General features: G+C 41.4%; 1 protein-coding gene across 3 annotated transcripts in view; it reads right to left on the minus strand.

The window, feature by feature from the left end:
* NOL4 (nucleolar protein 4) overlaps positions 1-21955 on the minus strand; it is a 291097-nt gene that overhangs the window by 224318 nt on the left and 44824 nt on the right. For all 3 annotated transcript variants that reach the window (XM_090039912.1, XM_090039913.1, XM_090039914.1), the window contains one exon: positions 12140-12289. In XM_090039912.1, coding sequence (XP_089896038.1) covers positions 12140-12289 — 150 coding nt within the window. The remainder of the gene's footprint in view (positions 1-12139; positions 12290-21955) is intronic.

A 21955-nucleotide genomic window follows, 5' to 3' on the forward strand; every position in this document is an offset into this window, starting at 1 on the left:
CGAATTCACTATTTGGCAATGGGTGGGAAAAGTAATCAGCAGGGCAGAAGTGCTACACTTCAAAAAGGCTGACTTCAGGGTGCTTAGGAGAGTAGTTAGTGGGGCATTAAAGCTCAAGAGCATTGACAAAATGGGGGTCCAGGAAGGGTGGCCATTCCTCAAGGAAGTGATCCTTTGGGCACAGAAAGAGGCAATCCCACTGTGTAGAAAAGGGGGCAAAAGGGCTCTCCTGGCTAAGCAGGGAAATCTACAAAAGCCTAAGTGCAAAAAAAGGGGCATATAGGCTGTGGAGGCAGAGGGTAGCTACCAAGGAGGAGTATACCTCCTTGGCTTACACTTGCAGGGAATCAGTTAGGAAGGCCAAATCAGCATTAGAACTCAGCCTAGCAACAAAAATTGAGGACAAGAAAAGGTCCTTTTTCAGGTACATAGGGAACAAAAAGAAGGCCCAGGGCAGCATAGGACCCCTACAGGATAAACAAGGGCAGCTGGTGACAGATAGGAGGGAAAAAGCAGAGCTCTTCAATGAGTTTTTTGCCTCTATATTCTTGAACTTGGATCTAGACAAATCTCCCAAATTCATTGGGACAGAAGCAGGAGAAACACCAGCCCACCAACTATCAGTGAAGACCTAGTAAAGAGACACTTGGAGGGGCTGGATGTGTTTAAATCAGCGGGACTGGATGAGCTCCACCCAAGGGTGCTGCAAGAATTAGCCAGTGTCATACCATCTAATTCTGGGCACCGTAATTCAAGAAGGGTGTGGACAACCTTGAGAGAGTCCAGAGGGCCACTTGTATGGTTAGAGGCCTGCAGGGAAGGCCTTATGAGGAAAGACTGAGGGACCTGGACCTTTTCAGCCTGCACAAGAGAAGGCTGAGGGGAGATCCTGTGGCAGTATACAAATTTACCAGGGGGGTGCAGCAGGGAATAGGAGATACTCTGTTTACCAGAGCACCCCTTGGAATAACCAAAAACAATGGCCACAAGCTGGTGGACAGTAGATTTAGGTTGGATATCAGAAAAAAATTCTTCACCGTTAGGGTTGCCAGAATCTGGAACGGGCTTCCAAGGGAGGTGGTGCTCTCCCTTACCTTGGGGTTTTCAAGAGGATACTGGACAAGTACCTGGCTGGCGTCACGTGACCCCAGCACCTTTTCCTGCCACTGGCAGGGAGCCAGACTTCATGATCCTTTGAGGTCCCTTCTGACTCTAGCAGCTATGAATCCTGCCTCTCTCTATGGAGGCATGCCAGCTCAGCACCAAACAGTTCACTGGCCCATGCATAGAGTGAAAGTCACAAGAGCCTCTCCACCTACTTGCACAGACAAAGTAGAGTTACAGGTCTTTCAGTGGACACAAAGACTACACAGACAAGCTTGAGCAGCAGTACTAGTCATTACAAAGTGGAAGAAACAAGTAAGCAGACAGGGGCCATCTCCCTACCCACTTCTTTTTAGGTGCGTGTAGAGCTAGCAGACTACAGAAAGGGGTGTATACAAGATCCTCCAAGTCATTAGGCACAGAGTGATTTCCAATCCTGAGACACACTGGCTCACAGCAGATTGCACATCCCCCATAAGTTAGTACTAAGAAGAAACAATCCTGCTCTCCATTGTGTTTTGGGATTTGCCCATGTACAGGTTGTTCATTTGGACCCCAACAAAAAGTTGCTTTAATGCATTTCCACACAAACACTTTTTACACAAGAATAAAACAGGCTGAAAAGTAGATTGAGATAAGAGGTATTGTATTGTTTGTATTCTTACACTGATAATGCAGATGAATCTCTCTTTGGCACAATGTACAGCAAATGGATCACACAAATGCCCTTACAAATCATAGGAGATAAACAGTAATTGCCTATTTACTGTGTTGGATGTGTCTCTCCTAGTGTCACAACACAGGGAAGGATATTTGGACTGCTTTACCAACTAATTATAAGAAACTATACATTGCTTCACATATGCTGCTCTAAAAATATTTTTTTTGCTAGGTTTTTATTGTACGTCTCCTATTACCAATGGAAAAACCCCATAACCTTATATGTATACAGTATCTAGTGTTTCCAACACAAAAAATAATAAGCACGTACTAGCAGAGTTGCAGTACCATACATAGATTTTACAAACATGCACAGAGAAACACTTACATTTTACACTGGAAATGTATGCAAATACAAAGGAGAAATTTACATCCTCCCTTTATTCACCCCACAAGAAAACAGACATCGAGAACAGAAAGTGAACACTGCCAACACAATTTCATGGAGTTTTTTATTCCCTAAAAGGAACAGGAAAAGAGTCAAAATACTTCCTAGCAGTACAAAAAACATAACACCTGTTGTGAAAAGGCTGAATCCAAACCTATTGTGGTTAATGAAATTATTCCCATTAGCTTCAATGAGTTTAAGATAAGACACTTAATGATCTCATTCTCATGCTCCTGCAAATCTGCATTACTTACAAAAGTAGCAGAAATGAAGCTTAGGTGCCCTTAAAATTAAAAACCAGTGAATCTTTGTACTGACCTACAGGAACTGGTGCAAGCTGGTATTAGTCCTACTAACTTGAAGAGATGTGATTTTAGGATTCAGGGACAACTTAAGAAACCAGATAGATTTCTATGGGAAATAGATTAAGCTCCTCTTGAGGCTTTTTTGCCTCACCAGCATAACCAAGAAAAGTGAAGATAATTTCCATTGTGATCTGCCTTTAATGTTTATTGGATTTTGACTTAGTTTTTCTAGATAAATTATTTGGACAACAAATGAGCTCTAAAGTAAAAGGCAGATTTTTAGAATACATAAGGCTGAAGAGGATGGACAAGTGCGATTAAAGAAGTGAGATTTTGCAATTGAACTTATTAACCTTCCCCTAAGGCATTAACACCATAGAGAATGTGTGTGTCACATGAGAGAGATGTTTTAAAAAAAAATAATGGTATTACATTTCATTTTTAAATGATCAGATAAGCACAAAATAGAAGGAGGGAAAAAAAAGTAATAATATAGTTCTAGGCACCGCACCATCAAATGGGTAACTGAACCAAATCACTTGATGACCAATGTGTAAATCAGTGGTGGAAGTCAAGGTGTGCTATCCTCTTCCTGGGCAAGAGGCCAAAATAAGACTAGCAAATACACACAGACTTGCAGGGGAGCTATCACACCGGTTGGCCCTGCATGCTTGTGTGAAGGAAGGCGCAAGGAGCCTTTCTATACTTTGAGACCTTTGCAAAGTCAGGGCACAATTGCAGTCCTTGTCCTGAACCAAGAACAAGATACAATTATTCTGTTCTACCTCCGTACTAGCTAGTGAAGCAGTGCCACATAGGAATATGGTAGCTTCAAGTACCAGTTCCCTGAGGACAATAGGTAGGATACCAACAAGGAATTGAACAAGATGTTTGCATGATCTTATTTCTCTTAAGCTAGCATAGATGTTTCACTGTACGCTTACCTGAGAGGGTGGGAGGGAAGATGAAGGGCAAAATAAACTACTCAAATGACAAAACTATTGTTGTGCCAATTGGGTGAACTGCTACATCCCCATGTATTGCTCCTATAACCAATATTAGCATGTTTGACCTCTATTCCACCTGTGCCACCTACATGATCAGAGAATTTCATCCTAATAACTTTCCCTTGAATGGCAACAACATTAACAACTCATGTATAGGAAAAGAGAGAGAGAGAGAGAGAGAAGATAGTATGTGCATAATATATATATCACACACACACACACACACACACACACACACACTACAAGCCTACCCTTCTTCTCTCTGTACCCAATTAGAGTTTCTCCCAGGAAAATAACCACTTGTATGCTAACTCATGGCTTAACTCCTCCCAGGGACCAGGAACAGCAAAGGCTCCTGTGCCTTCCACAAACTGGCCTCATCCCAAAATGGAGAAGGTACAGGGGGAGCTGTTCCTGCCCCTCCCATGAACCAAGAGAGGAGAAAAGGAGTAGCTACCAGCTTCTCCCTGCCAGCCTTCCACACACCAGGGTTGTTCTGTCTACTCAGCTCCCAGGCACCAGGAGCGAGATGGGGGGAATGGCACCTCAAGCCTGCTACCCACTTCTCATTCTGGAGTCCCTGGTATGAGAAGCCTGCTGGGGGGCTTTGCCTGATACTCCAGTCCCCCCAGGAATGGGAGGACTGGAGCAGCACACACTTTGCCTAGACCAGAATCATCCCAGTCTTGGGAAAGTACAAGAACCATAGGAGATGGGGCAGTTGCAAATTAAACACTTGTACTGCTCTCTCTCCTGGAATCATTTCTAGTAGCATTTTCTACCACCAAATGAATATTTGTACATGCTGTCATGCTGTATGTAAACCCTACAGCATAAACCTACAGCAGGCATGGATTACGGCATCAACAAACTCAGGTAAAACACTGAAGCATACAGGGTTTATAATGTCATTAGCCATCAAGATCTCTGGACAAGCCACAATGATATGAAATGTTAAACATGTCAGCTACCTGCCATGTTTCTCATTGACCCCTATTTTAAATAGACGGGTACAAGTCAGAAAGGATATAACATTAAGTGAAACTTTATCATTGAATTTTCTAGCTCCACCACCATAAACTGCTTTATGGTTAACGTAGGAAGACATCATCAGGATATATTTGATAGTCAACCTAGTCAGAAAGAAAAGGAGTGAAGCTGTAGCTTGATGCAGTTTTATTTCTACAAGTTAGGGCATTCAAGACTGGACTGTGTCAAAGAATTGACCAATCTCAACTAGTCAATTTGTCTGGCACTATAAGGTGACTTAAATTAGCACTGTATCTGACCCTGTGGGAAACGTTTTCTAACCACAGCAGGAAAACAAACTCCAGAACTCTTTGTTCGCAGATTATTTTTTCAAAGAAAATAAAAAGATGTGCTTTTTGGGAGCACAAAATATTTCTGTTTTAATGATTACTTATAGTTGCACTTGTAATTGCGGTTGTGTAAATGTTAACCACACAGTTTTATACCTGCCTGAAGAATTTAGTCTAACTTAGACACTGACTTACCCAGCTCACTGACTTCAATAGGGAAATTTTGAATTTACATTGGTAGAATGAGAGAATAGTTTGAATAGAGAGTTAGAGAAAACAGCATACAGGTGTATTATAGAGTCACTTTCTGTAGCAGCCCCTTGTGACCTGATATGGCACTGCTCACTAGACTCAGTTTCTTCCCCATTCTTCTGTGGCAACAGGGTCTGGTCATGATGTAGTGATGACTTAAGTTATAATAGAGCTCCAGATGAAGAATCCTCCATCTGCCTGACAACAGTCTTAAGGTTCTAACTTGTCTTCCACTTTCTGGTGAGATATAGTCCCTTTGCTTATCAGCCTCTTGTGACCAACTACATCTTTAGGCATTTATCCATACCCTACCTAGGACTGGCAAGAAAAAAAGCTCCAAAGGAGACACACGTCTTCAATTATCCTTTTGATCTTTTCTCTTACAGAACACTGGCAATTCCCAAAACACACTCTCTCCCTGCATTCCTTACCCAGGTCCAGATCTCCACAGCCGGATACTTATTGCCAGTCCAACTCTAGATGTCCCTCTTTAAAGCCTACTACCCCTTGCTACACCAGTTCCTACCCCAGTCACAAGGGACAGGTTACCCAGAGAGGTGGTAGAAGCTCCATCCTTGGCGGGTTTCAAAACCTGCCTGGACAAAGCTCTGGCTGGGATGACCTACCCGGGGTTGGTCCTGCTTTGAGCAGGGGGTTGGACTAGATGACCTCCTGAGGTCCCTTCCAACCCTCATCTTCTATGATTATGATTTTCTATGGTTCCATGACAACTACTCTCCTTCAGCTGAGCTTTCCAACCAGGGCAACCAGCCATCTCCTTCCCACCTGAGTCTGATAACTGATCCCCATGTAATCAGAACCAGCTGTGGAGTAACTGGTCCCTCACAGGCAGGGCTGAGCCTAACTGTCCATAAAGGGCTCAGCACCTACAACACCTCCATATTGTTTTGATTAAGCTGGTACTAAATCCCCTGTGATTGTCTTGTTCTCTTTTAGCTTTTGCTCTGACAACCATACACAGCAAGGTCCCCTATGTCACACTTCAGTTATTGTAAGTTATCTCCTGTATTATTGTAAGTTACATGAAAACCAAAGTAAAAGGAAAAAGAGCTAAGTTAAGAGCTAATTTGTGTGGGAAAACACAAGGAAAAGTGCTTCAAAATGTAAGGCTCACTCCTCAAGTGTGTCTTAACTGTGCTCAGCATTAAACCTCGGAGAAGGCAAATGTGCTTTTGATTTTGAAGACTACTCAAGGCCATTTTAGATCCTGGTACAATGTAAAGCATTGTGCCTGACTTGTTTTGGCTTGCAATGGATCACAAAGGGCGGTTACGTTGTGTGGGGATTGCACTACCCTTTGTCCTCCATCCGTATCCCTGACATGCTCTCCATGTCAGGGAACAGCCCAGGCCCAGTGAGCGATCTGTTTGACACTAGAGAAATACTCAGGTATCTGATCACACTGGCTTTCAAACATCTTTGTATTGCCAGAAGGGGCAACCAACCATCTAACTTTGCCATATGGCTGTTTATACCTATGATTTGGTGTTATGGATAACACAGTAACACTTTATACAACTAAAATAACACTATCATCTCTTCAACAACCTATGACACATTATTATGGAGTTGTGCTTCATTTGTTCTGTCCCCCACCCCAATCCTCCATTTATATTTCACTTTTCCTTTCTGTTGCCCTACTCCTTCCTCTCACATACCATCGAAGTCACCCACCTGCCACAGTTTGAACAACACTGATCTAGAGAAGTCCACTGCTTTTTCTTGTCAGGAGAAAGGGAAATACAGTGATGCAACAGGGAAGAGAATCCTGAGGGATAACAGGTCTGAATACCACAAATCCTAGGTCATCCCTGTAAGTCCATGCTGCATTCTGGCCTTTTCCAAGCAACATGGCTCACTCAGAAGCTTTACTTACATTCACAGTCTTGCTATAACTACACACTATCTTCTCTAAAAATGTAGAAACCAACAAGAATGAAGTGAATGCTGCTAGCAACAAAATTACAATGTGTATGACTCTCTGAACCCCACACACTATTGGGCCTGGATCCAAGACAGCTTAATATGCATCTGAATATAAGTGCTAAATACTATGAATATTACTTCTAAAGAATGATTTTATGGAAAGAACTGGTCTTATGTTCTTTTTAAATCATTGATAGCCCCAAACCCCTAAGAACTGAATATAAAAATCAGGAATGAAAAAGGAATAAAGGAACTGAAGCAGGACAGGCATATTTAGACCAATGAAGTTTCTTTTCCTCTTTAAAATTCCTTGTTCCCTTTTGAGCGTTCTCACAAAGAATCACCAGGTGACATAAAGCGGACCAATGATCTGGATAGGCCACAAGAAACCATATTAATTCCAAAAACCATAAAAGTTAGTTAGATTTTATTGTATTTTAACCTGAAAAATTACCACTCTGCTCCTGGTTCCTGGATAATGTCAATGTATATACAAAAATGTAAAATAAAGATATTAAGACTTCTGCAAAACACCATCTGAGGCCCTAAATTTACCAATACTTTATTTCAGTTTGGGAGGTACTAAGCTAATGTTAGCAAATCTCCTGAGTTCTAATCTAACAATTGTTACTAACAAGTAATAAGACTAAGACTACTGAGTTTCCTGAGTAAACTCAGTAATAAGACTAAATTTACATTTTTTTACCTTTGCTGTAAAGCAGGGGGAAAGAGCGAGAGAGGGAAGAAATGAGAAGACAAGCAAAAGTAACCACCAATGTTTACAGGCCATTGAACTCAATGCAGTTACACCATGGATTAATTTTAGTCTGGTTTAGTCAGGTTCAAGAAGAAGGTTCAAGGGTCACCTGTCTGCACAAGAACCAAGCAGTGTGTCCTGTTTCCTGGGAGTGGCGTAAATGGACTTGAGTCTAGTTTCCTAATCAAACTTTCAAACAATCTACAGTCTGAGGAGACTATCACGTGTTTCCCTACATTGCTTTCTCAGGGAAAAGAAAACAACCAACAACCAAACTTCTTGTATTTAAATCAGGCAGGCCTTCATTTAATTTCTTACTCCTTCAGCAGTGAAATGGTGTTTCAGTAAAAGCGTTGTTTACTGCTTAAAGTTGTTATGTTGTTTGTTGTTATAACAAACTATTTTAACATATCTTGAAAAAAAACCCTGTTCTCTTGAGCTTTTCCATCAACCTTTTTTCCCATTTTGCCATTGCAAGATTTCTTTCAGGCGTTGATGTCTGTACCTATAATGGGCTTGTCTGTACCACAACCAATGCTCCAGAAAGAACTCTTCCTCAGGGCAGGAGAATACCTTTTGGAGCCTCCAGGTGTTCAGGGAGGAATACTGAGTGCTGCATACTGTCAACCAGTTCCAGTGTATTCCACTTCTTCTCCATGTTATTAATTGATACTGGAAACTTGCTCTTATTTTTTAGTTAATGTGCTGTGCCGTAGCGTGAAAATTCTTAGATACAACGATTTGTACGATCAGTAGAAGGTACTGCAAGTAGAGGTAGAAGAATGTGACTTTACTGTAAAACTGCACTTGTAGTATAGGTGTTTTCAGAAGCAATTTACAGAATCTGTATTGAGGGATCCTGCTGTTTCTTTTGGCATATTCTTTTCAGCTGATGAAATTTTACAATGGCTCACTCCAAAATACTAGAGCTCCCAAATAACAGTTGTCTTCCTGGGCAGCAGTGTTATGCCAAGTCCTCCATAAATTAATTGTGAAAATGTCATTGAGCATTTTTACACGTGTGTTGTAATGTGCAGTACACTATTTTAGTGTGCATTAAAGTGTTACATAAGAAACCATGATGTTATGCTAATGCACAGTAAAATAGTCTACTGAGCATTAAGCATCACTAAGAAAGCATGCAAATGCACTATTGTGCATTAGCACAGCCCAATGCACATTAATTTAGTACTTCATCATTAATTTAGTACTTCATATTGGAGGTACTGGATTTAACGCACATTAAAAAAGGCGCATCAATACACATGAAGATGCACATGCCCATTCACTTCCAAAAAGGTTTGCAACTTAAAATAAAGTCCTGTAAAGAATAATAGGGATGCTTAATTTACAAAATAAGCCAGCATGAACTACTGGGCATGCTTTCAGCATGATAGACTTCCACACTACCATGTTAGCATCTGGAAAAAAATGAGGGGAAATAGAGAGCCCTCTTTCAAAACTGAAGAAGTCCTAGACTCGGTTCAGATCAGAGAATGGGAGAAGATTCATATTTTTCTTATAGACTTGCCTTACCACCTAAATACAAACCATAGTTATGTGAAGTTACTATGTCTTTGACAATATCATTACTATTCTAATCAGACTCGGACACTATTCATACTTTTGACTACAGCTGATTGAATAATTAAAACACAAACATGGAATTGTATAAGCAAATAGACTACTTGCTGCTATATGTGGGAGTCATACTATTCATTATTTACAAGTATGCAAAGAGTTGCTAGAATTTCTGGAAGTATTTTTGAATTTCCCCCCTCCACACCCTACCCTCGCCAAATTAATTAATTTACACTAACAAAGTAGCAGAAGTTGGCTTTCAGATTTTTCTCTTAATCACTCCTTCCTCAAAAAATTTCAGTCATCCTGACAGGAAGCAGAAGCAGTGCCATACATCTAATAGCACGGCATAACTTTTGAATAACCAACCACAAAATAGTTTCTGTGCAGTTCGTGAACTACCTCTCCTCTGAAAACAGTTCGCCCAAACTCTTTAATAAATACTTACTCATGGAAAATAATTCTTCACCATTTTGATTCAACTAGTACTGGACCAGCTATAGAACTAGCTTCATTTTGTAAAGAGTTTTAAACGATTTAAACCAGTTGCCTGGGACACACTACAGCAACAAAAGTCAGCTGAGTTGCTCAAACCAATAGACCCTAGATTTAACCATCTTGGGACAAAAGGTTCTGAGTTGTGAGTCTAGGACACTGAAATTTGCTTCCCCGGTTAGTCCAGCAAAATCTGGGCCTCTTCCATGTAATCAAGTTCCCAGCTAAGAGTAGAGTGGCAAGAGTTGATATGTGTTTGCTCTGAAGTTTTTCCTTTTTTTTCATACAATTATTTTTTCCTTGGGACATGTAAGTGACATGTAGTTGGATGCATTTTATAAATAAAACTAATGCACACGTATTTCAAATGTTGGTAATTACACTTGCACTTGGACTGCTGCAGCATCAGTTGATAAGTAGGTAATAAACTCATGTCACCAACATAATAAAAGTAAACATCAAATGAAACTCCTGAACAAGTTAATCTACACAAAATGTTCTCATCACCACATTAACTGCTTTTCTATGCTGTTCATAACACGTAAATGACCAATCCAGCTGACATCTGTTGGTCAGGAAATGGTGGTAAATATTATACTTGGTAAATATTTTCAGGATTATTCCATAAAGTACTTTATTTATAGGCAATAACATTCAATATACTTGTGTATTATCCTTCTAAATGAAGTATTTTTTAAATTAATGAGGCAAGTATCTGTTCTTTACAACTAATCACTCTAGTTAGTAAAACTAGCTAGTGGAGAATTCAAATAAGACTACTTTTTAGTAATGCCTTTTAGTACTGAAGACCAAGCTACAGAACTTGCTGTAGTGACACATGAAAATTAATTTAGACAGTTACTGTTTGTTCTCATAGGAAGAACACTACAAAATTTGATATAGTCTGTCACGATGACTAAAACTGTATTCCCATATACCTATATTTTGCAAGTCCTCAATATTACCAAGGTCAAGTTGTAAAAATAGTATTGCTGTTGTCAAGTTACAAAAATGTTGCACAGATCTTGCATATACCATACTATCTAAAACAGTCTAAAAAGAAAATATTTTAACAAGAAGTAATGTGTTATAAAATAAAGTGAGGTGTGCATCTGCAAGATTTCACTTAAAGCTAAAAGATCATTATACAAAATTAGTCATTTTTTATATTCAATAGCTTGATTTCACATATAGGTATCTGAAACGTTGAGTTTTTATTTTTTGCTGACCCTTTGCGGACAATGACTCAACTGACTTTTTATTGGGTTTTTTTTTAATTACATCTGGGCTAACAGGTGTGCAAAGTTTCAGTTTACTACAGCTGTAAACAGATGGCAAAGTGGTTCCAGAAAAGGAGAGCAATGTTCAGCCCTTAACTGAAGGGAAACTACTGAATGCTGCTGCTCTAATGCAGTATATTCATGTGCCAAAAACTTGGTTGACTGTATCACATGAGTAAAGACAGTGGGGCCATTTGTGGGAGGAAGGTCACTAGTACACAAACATGGCTGTACATTTCAGTGATCAAAGGAAATGGCACTAAACATTTTATTAGTTCTCTTTAAGAAAATTTTGTCTTTGCAGAAATATATTTCTCCATTAAATATTGATTTACAATTATTTTAAGTCAGAGGTTGGCCAAAAGAGTCTAGTCCAAACTATAAAGCATTATTCAGGAATTTAGACAGACCTATTTTTCTTGGAACCCAGGTCATTTGGGCATGACAGCTGGCCCATCAACAGATTTGCCACTAAATCTACTGCTTTTCAGCTATGATTTTAGGAAGGTGTAAGTTTTCACACTGTTAAATAAAATATAGTGGAGATTTCAGACATCTACTGCAGTACAGCAGTTTATTAAGCCAGCCTAAGTTCTAGTATCTTGATAGTTTTTCTAAACTGGAAAAATATGTGCAATATGATCTAATAATGATTTTCAAAAATACAATTAGCTTGGAGCTTCATTTTTATAAACAATCAAATAGTAATATAAAGGCTAAATTTTCTGCTGGTACAGGTGGGCAGAATTCCATTGCATTCAATAGAGCTGATTCTAATTACACCATCAGAAAATTGTACCCTAAAATATTTTATTCTTTCTGTTTTTAGGTACTTATACATTGAGAGACCTCAGAAATTAAGCTGAAAGTATTGGAGTATAATAGTTCTAGTCCAACCATGAAAAACAAATCATACAGCTACATCCAAATAATTATTATTCTTACAAGAGAACACGCAATGATGGTCTGTCTGTTTGTACTTACTGCTTTATAAGTTCGCTTTTGTCCAGCATGCTTTCTGATTTGTTCTCCATTGGGCCCTGTTTCCACATGCATGGAATAGATAATGTCAAAGAAATCTTCAACCACGGCTACCCGCCGTAAAGATAACTTCTCATCTACACCTACTCCATCCTGGAAAAAAAAAGGATAAAGAGGAGAGGATGAATAAATTATGATCATCGTATGACATATCATCCTTTAGTGAGATCTGATTAGATAAAGACCCTTTGCATTGAGATCTGAAGTTCACCATTCCAGAACAACACTTAACAAGTCAATGAACGACAGTAACATCATTCTTTGAAAAATAAATCATTTGGCTGATCTGATATATTATGTAGTCTACAACTTTTGTTTATATTGCGCTATCTGTTAAAAAATCATTTACACTTGTTTCTCCAAATCCCCAACAGCATTTTGTAGAATTATTTTGATTAAAAGTGTTAATTCACAGATAACTGAATAGCACATAACTATTAATGCAAAGGAAGTCATTTCACAAATGGTTCACCACTGGAAAACCTGTTTGCCAATCTATCATATGAAGGCTTCTCACAACATGAAGGAAACCAAGCATATCTGAGTCAAGTAACAGTATGCTGTGGATGTGTACAAGTTGATTTAAGGCGAGACGGGATTGTGCATTCTCAGTACTTCTAAAAAATTACAGACATGCATTTTTAAAGTAAATGAACAAAATTCAATAGCTCTCTTTCAGATGAGTGTGTCCACATCAGATCTCTTCAAACTATATGCAGATTTAGTGCTAATGAAAGGAATTAGGCTAAGTACAGATGTTCAAAAAGCCTGAATCGATTCAATCTTTGCAGGTTAGTCTAACCTATGTAGACTGAACTGAGAAGTAAGTGATTAGACTTTCACTTTTAATTCTGAAAATGCAGCCACATTTCTGCAGTGGCCCAGGCTAGAAGCTTGGGGAACAGTAGAGGAGACGTGTTTCCCAACTGGTGTACCGTGGCACGCTGGTGTGCCATCACACACGTCCAGGTGCGCTGCAGCATTTTGGGTTGCAGGCATAGACAGAAAGGGAGCGTGGCTCCAGCCAGGCAGGGGGCTTAGCTCTAACTTAAAATGTCATCCAGCTGGCTGAATGCCGCCACCCCTCCCCATCAGCGTCCATCTGGCCACATGCCACCCCTTCCCCTCGTCCCCCCCCCCCGAGTCAGTATCCAGCTGGCCATGTGCTTTTTTATTTTGGTAAGTGTGCTGTGCAGCAAAAAAGATCAGGAAATGGTGCACTAGAGCAAGCCCTCCCTTCCCTTCTGCAGCAGCTAGAATACTGGAGGGAAGCTGAACTGAGGGGAGAGGGGTGTAGCCAGGCCCCCACAGGTGCTGAATACAATTGGGAAGGGGTTTAAACCTCCACCCTGGCATGCACAGCCCCCAGCTGGGGTATGCCCGGAGTGGGAGGCGGGAAGCAGCCCTTGCCAGGCTTTTTCAGAGGGGAGGGAGGAGCGTGGCCTGACACCGACCCCCCAGATGGCACCAAAGGGTCAAGCAGCGAGAGCAGGGGCATGGCCAGACCCTGGCCCCAGGCCTGAGGCAAAGCAGGGAGGTAGGGGGGAAGCCAGCCCCTGCCTGAGCCCTGGTCAGACCCTTCCATATAAGCACAATTTCAAGAGTGGAGGGTTTGCTCAGTGTCCACAACCGAGAACACCTGCCAAGGGACTCTGTACTGCTGGGGAAGAAAGCCACCAAGGGCTTCCTGTGGCTGGTTTTCACCCCCTGCCCCACAGCAGGGCCCAGCGCTGTGCTCCTCCAGCCCTGAGCCCCAAGGCAGTACTGCACAGAGCCCCCCACTCCCTGACCCTGCAGCAGGGGAGAAGGAGAAGGTGGAGAGCCCTGGCCACTGCAGCATCTTTGTGACAGCCCGGCCCCACCTGGGTATGGGGAGCTGGGAGCAACCCAGGTGCACCGCTCCCATAGCCCCAGCCTGAGCCACATCCAGCTGGGAAGGGCCCCATAGCATAGCCTGGCCCATCTCCGTCATCCATCCGCCTTGCCCAGGGTTGGGGCTAGGGCTGTGGGGTTGAGCCAGACCGGCCTGTGGGTGCTGCTGAGGGCAGGTGCAGATAGGCCAGGCTACAGGGACAGGGCCCTTCCCAGCCAGCTGGGGCTCAAGTTGGGGCCATGGGAGCTGTGCACCTGGATTGCTCCCGGCTTCCCATGGCCAGGCCAGGCTGGACTGTTATGGAGCTGCTGAGGGGCAGGGCTCTCCCCCTCTTCCTCCTCCCCCACAGTGGGGATGGGGGGCCAGGGGTCACTTCTGTCACTAGCCTTAAAGTGCAAGCAGAGTTTGTGCTAGTTTCTCCACAGAATCCTGTCAATGAGCCTCAGTCTTGAGGCTCCTGGTCTCCCACTCTAGGCATCTTTTTAGAGGGCTGGTCTTTATGTTATGATATAAGCATGTGAGGACAAGGAGAAAAGCCACTACATTTTCACCAGCAAGCCAAGACAGAATTTGCCTTTAGGTCTAGAGGCAACAATGCCACCTAAACCTCTGAAATCTATTTTTTAAAGTAATAAATGCTCTCAGAACTTAACAAGTTTCATCTTGCCATTATTAATGATTAAGGCACTTATGGAACAGGTTCACAATGACCTTTTGGTAACAATACACTTTCAGTGATTACTTCTACCACCACAGAAATCTCCAAACTGACAAAATTAATAGATAATGGCTGTACTCTAACTTCAAACTGTAGTCCCACCAATACTCAACTTGCATTAAGCTATATCTGAAAGCCTCCTTGGTATGCATAAACATCTATTTTTTTATTTGTGGTCTTTTGTTACATCATATTCTTTTTATTGTATTTCCAACTAAGTTCCTGTGGAGACTCACAGTGGATATGAATGCTTTGCATTTCTACAGAATGTTCTTCCCAAAGATCGTAATGTTATTAGTCATACCAACACATTTCTCAATATTATATAATGTGCCTTAAAGATGTTTCTACAATTAAAAATTGTAGTTAAAAATGGGTCCAAACAGTTCCAAACTTTAGGGAAGTTTATAATTAAAACTTTGTAGTTTTGATCCACCTTTTTCATTACTTGCTTACTAGTCAAACAGCACTGTAAATTCCATAATGTTTCTAACCACGCTTATTATGATAGTGTTATCTCATGACATTTTTAGAACTCTTAGAAGTTTATTTTGCTGATTAGCTGGTAAGGACTTAATCTGTTTACTACTAATGAGTATTGTTAGGAAATTTCCTAGAGGCATGTTCTCTCTTTTAATTAAAGGGAAATACATTACAACAATATTAATTTAATATCAAAGATGCCATATCAGCAGAGCTGATACACACAGCATCAGAAAGGTATTCCAAGATTATATTCACAATAGAAATTGTAAGAAAAGGTATTTTTAGGTCTTTGGTGGCCATAGTGTGCTGTGTGTTTTTGGGGGGTTTTTTTGCTTTTGTTGGTGCAGTCTCAACTTTTGAAAAGAATGATCAACTCAGATCTTAATATTCACTACCATGCCGTCTGTAACTTCTAATTCAAATACCAGGGAATCCAAACAATTTTTTAAAATCTAGTCAGACACCAAGAAAAAGAATAAATGGAATGTACTAAATGGCAAATTTAATATGAAAGCAGTATTATTATTTAACATTTATATTTGTTGTAATCCTTAGAAAAAAGTCAGGTCAAGCTCCATTCTGGTAAGTGCTGTAAACATAAAAGTGACAGCTCTTGCTCGAGAGAGTTGGAATCTAGAAGACAAGACATAATTGGTGTGGAAGATCAGCAAGCAAGTCATCAAGGAGAAGGAAAGATGCAATTAGGGATAAAAAAACAAAACAAAACCAGTAGGTTGTGTGCAAATGTTAGAAATTTCACCTGCCTAGCCTTTATCAAATCAAAGTTTCCATGGAGCATTACAACAGTGGCAGGTTCTGATGATAAACTTGAATGAGGATAAGGATTTTGACTAAGAGGATATTGATCAGTGGTTCTCAACCTTTCTCGATTCAAGGCACCCCATGAAAATGCCAGGTCTTAGTTTTCTCTCATTGTTTGACTACAGACGCATAATAGAGCCATTTTTCTGTTGCAAAGACTCAGATCACGACAGGTCAGAATGTTTTTAACACCAAGTTTTCCTATTTGAAACCTCTAGGTTTATCTTTTGAATCATATTTTCACACCTAACAGTGCTAACATTGTGTGGCACCCTTAAAACAATCTTGCGGCACCCTAAGGTGCACTGGAACACTGGTTGAGAATCACTGGTAGAGACAGACCTATCAATGTTATCACTATCAGAAGATATTAATACAAGCTGTTATACTATAACTGTTACATTCACATGATCTGATACAAGTGTAGCAAATATGCTCTAACTTATCCCTGTTCCTTTAGGTTGAAAGTTAAAGTGATTTAACTAACTTTTATGGCTACAGGAGCATGCAGCTCTAACAGTTAGAGCATAACAGCTTCTGTGTGTCCTCAAGCAGCAGCGTCACCTCCCCTTTTGGAGCAGCTAAAATGTACATTTGTCCATACCCAGATTTTGGTATAATTGACCAGTATTAAATAAAGACCATGATCTAAACCCAGTCAGAAAAAGGCAGAGGGAATGATAAAATCCAAACCCAGATCATCACATTTTGGAAGTGGACCATGCTATACTAAGTTTTTGCTACTATATGCCACCTCACCACTAGTATCACTGCTCAACTAAAATATTAACATGGTGCCGTAATTTGAAAGTTGGCATAAGGCAAAACTTTCTATGGTGCCTAAAGATACCATTTTTTAAATTATGTATGTGACTTCAGCTATATTTGTATAATACATTTACTGTCTCACACATGTTGCATTGCTCCAGCAAACCGGCTTCCTAACCTAGAAGCAGTGTAACCACAGCTGCATGACAATGAGGCGAAGTACCTTACTGCAGGCTGACTGGCATAGACCTGTGCCAATTAGCTTCCCCTCTTACACCCCAAATGCTGCATGGAAGTAGCTATGGTGCATCTAATTTAGGAACTAGCCTGCCCAGAGCAGCACAGAGTGCTTGAGACCTCTGCTCTGTGGCACAGTAAGTTGACTGTATAGACCTATCCCTAGGGCTAAGTACAGGCAGGCAAAAAGACCAGGCCTGAATCAATTCAGTCTTTGCAGGTTAGTTTAAACTGCAGAGATTAAACTGAGAAGCAAGTGAACAGACATTCACTTTTGGTTTAGGAAATGCAGCCACATGCCTGCAGTGACTCAGAGCTGGGGGGATCTAGAGCACACCTCCCAGCTTGCCAGCCACTGCCAAAGGGAAGGTACTAAAGCTCCAAGGCTTTTCCCTACTCCCTGCTTGAGTTGAGGGGGCATATTCACCAGGCCCCAGCCCAGGGCTAGCATGCTGGAGGGTGAGGGTTTAAAATCCCTCCCTGGCTCACACGGGACCCCAGCCTGGGTCTGCCTGGGCAGTAGGGCAGTACCTACCAGGCTTCTGCCCTTCACCCTCCCTCAAGGAAGGTGAAGGCAGCCCCTGCCAGGCTGAGGGGAGTGGTGGGGGGGAGAAGTAGTGGCACTGAATTCATAAAAGTTTGAACAAGAATAATCCTTTCTTTGAAGTGAACATATATTGAACACAACAATTTGTAACCTCAAGCACACAACAAAGAACAACCTAAGCTAAGATACAGTCGAGTAAAACACTGAGACTCCACAAAACTCAGTCAAACTTAAAATATAATGTAATAAACCAAAAAGACAAGAGAAAGCCTTGTATAAGTCTTGTGTAATGCTGAAGGCAGAGTATCTCCTTGCAGCCAGGCATTCAGAAAGCATTTCTTGGGGAATAAGCAGGTGGCCTTAGGTGTTGCAGTAGAGATGCCACAGGCCTCATCTCTACTTGGATTTTAACAGGTGAACTTGCACCCCCTACCCCTACTTGGTTGCCTTGTCATTAGTACAGGGGTGTAGGTTGTAGCCATGTTGGTCTAAGGACATATGCAGACAAGGTTCTTTGGGTGAATCTCATATCTTTTATTATACCAACTTAAATAGTTGGAAAACATTTTCTTAGGAAGCATCTGCAGTTGGTGTGTGAATTCCTGGATGGAATGAATTGACATTAGTATGCTTATCACCTATAGCACCTTTGGCAGGACTCTCATGCATTCAGTGCTTTTTGTCTCTACTTAGGTATTGCAGTCTCCCACCTTTACAGGTTCTGCTTTATAATGCAGTCTGGGACCCTCTCCTATTCCCTTAGCTCCGTCTCCAGCACATACATATGATGATTGTGCCAGGTCTGTGCCAACACCTCCCCCGTCTCAGTCTGGTCCTGCAGGGCTTGGCTCTGTGCTCACAGGTGGCAGGCGACTGGTCCCTCCAGTCCCGGTTCCCCAGCTTCTTCCCCCTCCCCATTACCCTGGGGGAGCTGAAGGGAATTATGCCCCCTCCCCCTCATCAACTACTTGCCTCAGTCGCTGCCAGAGGTGGGAGAGGGTGGAGTCTGTTGGTCTCCTGCCGGCCCCGTGCCAAGGAGTCCCCATCTGGGGTCCCATGCTGTTGGGAGAGGAGGTTTAAACCCCCCTCCCTCCCCTCCACCTGAGTCTGCCCACTCATGCCCCCTGCCCCCTCTGCTTCAGCGGGGAAAAGTCTGGCAAGGGCTGCCCACCCTCAGACCCAGCTGAGGTCCCCAACTAGGTTTTCCACTCTCACCCCCTTGTCAGCCAGCCCTCAGTGCTCTGGCCAGGGAGCAGGGGGTGGGGGCATCCCTGCTCTCTGGAGCAGACAGCACAGCCCAGGGCTGCCAAGAATCGTGGGATGCTGGGAGACTGTGATTTAACTTGAACCAGGAAGAGATCTGGGACAGAAGTTTTATAAACTGGGTTGACCTAAATCAGTTAAGTTAAATACACAAAACCCTCATTATTCATGGGTTCAGCATTTACAGTTTCAAATATCTGTGAATGCTGAACCCGCATTTTAAATACACTTTATACACTTCTAGGAGCTACTCAGGAGCACTGCACTTGCTGCTGCTGGGCTCCTACCACCACGTTCCCTCTGTCACTGCCAGAGCCGTGCCCCCACAACAGCCACGGGGGGTACTGTGTTCATGAACGCAGACTGCGTTTGTGAACACAGTGCCTTATTCACAGATTTCACCATTTGCAGGGGATACGGCAAGGTATCCCCCACGAATGGTGAGGGTCGCCTGTACTACTTTCAACCAGGTTTACCTTAAATCAATTTCAACCATTTTGAAACTGTTTTTTGTGCACTGAACTTCTGTTTTGTTACAGGTTTAAACCAGTTTATGATGACTTAAACTGGTTTATGTATAACTTCTGTCCCTAGCATAGATGTCCAAAGCCTATTTTCGAAGTGACTTCGGTATATATAATATCTTAGATCCCCATGGAAGTCAGTAAGACTCGTCCTTCTAAATTACTGAGGAACTTTTGAATTTTTTTTACCTCAAATGACTTGAGCCTAATTTCCATTGTCAATAGTGATTTAGAAGCCTAAGTCTAATTTAAAGTAACTTCTGAGAATGGGATGTGGACTCCTAAATCATTTAGGTACTCTTAAAATATTTTTATTTTAAAAACCATTGTAATATGCCACATTTCTTGTGTTATAATAGAATCATAGAAAAGTAGGTTTGGAAGGGATCTTTAGAAATCATCTAATCTGAACCCCCACCAGAAGCAGGATCATCCCTATAGAAACAATCCTGTACAGATCTATTGTCTAACCTATTGGTAAAACTACACAGTCAGTCCTAACACAGCCACAAGGAATAACACCCTAACCTGCCACAGATAAAACAGGGAGACACTCGTGGTCAGTGGGGCCAATAACTTTCCCCATCAAACATTTTTAGGCTATAGCTAAACTTTTGTTTCCTCTACCTGCCAGCCCTGCAAACTCAATTGAGATTAGGAGAATCACGCTAGGTCTTTTTTTCTCACGTACTAACATTAGAGGAAAAAAAGTTCAGGTGAACAAATAAAACCTTTAGCAACATTTGTGCCACTCTCATTTTATAAGGGGGATAACAGAGAGCTCATGAACAATTAAGTAGGAGGGGAGAGAGACTCTAGTTCAGGGGTTTTTGTGGATAGACACACACACACACTCCAATGTAGTCTCTACGGTAACAAGAATAAAGGACAGTAAAAATACATGTTTTTGTCACTAAAAGGAACAGATATAACTCTGAATGAAGACAGGAAAAAAGATCTATTAGGTAAAAAGCTGCCATTTAACAGTCACTTTCTACAGCAGAACAGCCCATAAACATCTTTAAAATCAAAGCCATTGAAACAAAAGTGCATGCAGTCCCTTGTTTGAAAATAATCTCTTGTTTAAGTTTCTTGGGAGAAATTGGTCTCATAAAACATCCTCTTTCTTCAGGAATGACTATGCCTATCAGAATCTTTACAGTGTTTGAAAATCACTCCTATAATACAAACATATGATGGATCTAAATAAAAGATAAAAGTAAAAGCTTGGCTGGTTGTTCCATAAAAATTGCTTGGGTCCATAAAAACTTCTGTTGTAAAAGTATCAAAACCAGTAGTACCTACAAACCATTACAAATCAATATTAACAACAATCAACTCCATATTTTTATTATGTCACATAAATTACACACAAACATAATTACACTTTAAATGCAACAGAAAGGATTTGTAAAATTATTCTGGTATCCACTAGTTTATGAGCATGGCAAAGTAAAACCAAGGAGCATATTGTTGCCTCTTTAAGTGGCTGCAGATTTTGCAGCTTTGAGTACTGGTTTCTAGCTGAAAGAAAACTGTTATTTTCTATTGCACAAGTTGGATTCTAGGTCCACCTGTGGTGGAAAGGTATCAGCTTGCATGGATACCTACCAGGCAACAGCAGCCCTTTCACCATTTAGTTAGCTTAGTGGCAAGGGCACTCACACACCTCCCTCAGGTTTTAACTTGCATCTCAACAAATTGATGTAACCAGCCAGACAGGCACTAACCCAACCACCTTCCCACCCTCTTCTTAAAGAGGATCCACTATACCTTGCATTTGCTATTCACTGAATAAATATCACGAATATAGCTTGAGGCCCTCTGGGGACAGGGGCTCAAGCTAGATCATAGGGTCCCCTCTGCCTGCCAGGGGCAGCATCCATGTCACTGATCCATTCTACCTCTGGTTTGCTTGCCTCCTTCTCCTCCTAACCCAACATATCTTCTGCTCCTGGGTACCTAGTGGGAACAGCTTCAAGAGGAGAACTGGCAAGTACTCTCAGAAATACTTAACCTGGCCTGGTAGTTAGTGCATAAGTGCTAGGAAGCGGAAATTGCAGGGTCAAGCCCCTTCTGGAATCTCCTGCACCCTAGGAAAGTGGCTTGACTACAGAGGTAAAAGTTGGAAAGACTCATCTCCACTTCCTGTATCAAATGCCCACAAGTCATATTTTCACTGTGATGAAAGTTTTAGGGCTTAACCAACATTATGTGCATATTCTATTCTAGCCAAGCACCTATGCAGCAAAGTTGTAGCCTACTGAATTCCAAACTGTGAATAAATGCCAACACCTGTAGTTACATGGGGGAAGAAGTACCATTTAGATGTATGATAGTGAAAAGAAGATTTAGTCTGTTAAACATTGTAAATTGTTGATATAGCTATTAATAGAAAGACATTTTAGTGTACATACAAGAAGAATATTGTACAAGAGGAATACTGCCTTCCAGAAAAAACTTTTTAAAAGTTGAAGGGGTTGAAAATCCCATAACAAGATATACTCTTTCAGTGCCTATG

This window comes from Crocodylus siamensis, chromosome 3 (genome assembly GCF_052110815.1).
Source record: "Crocodylus siamensis isolate JL-2025a chromosome 3, ASM5211081v1, whole genome shotgun sequence".
Taxonomy (NCBI): domain Eukaryota; kingdom Metazoa; phylum Chordata; order Crocodylia; family Crocodylidae; genus Crocodylus; species Crocodylus siamensis.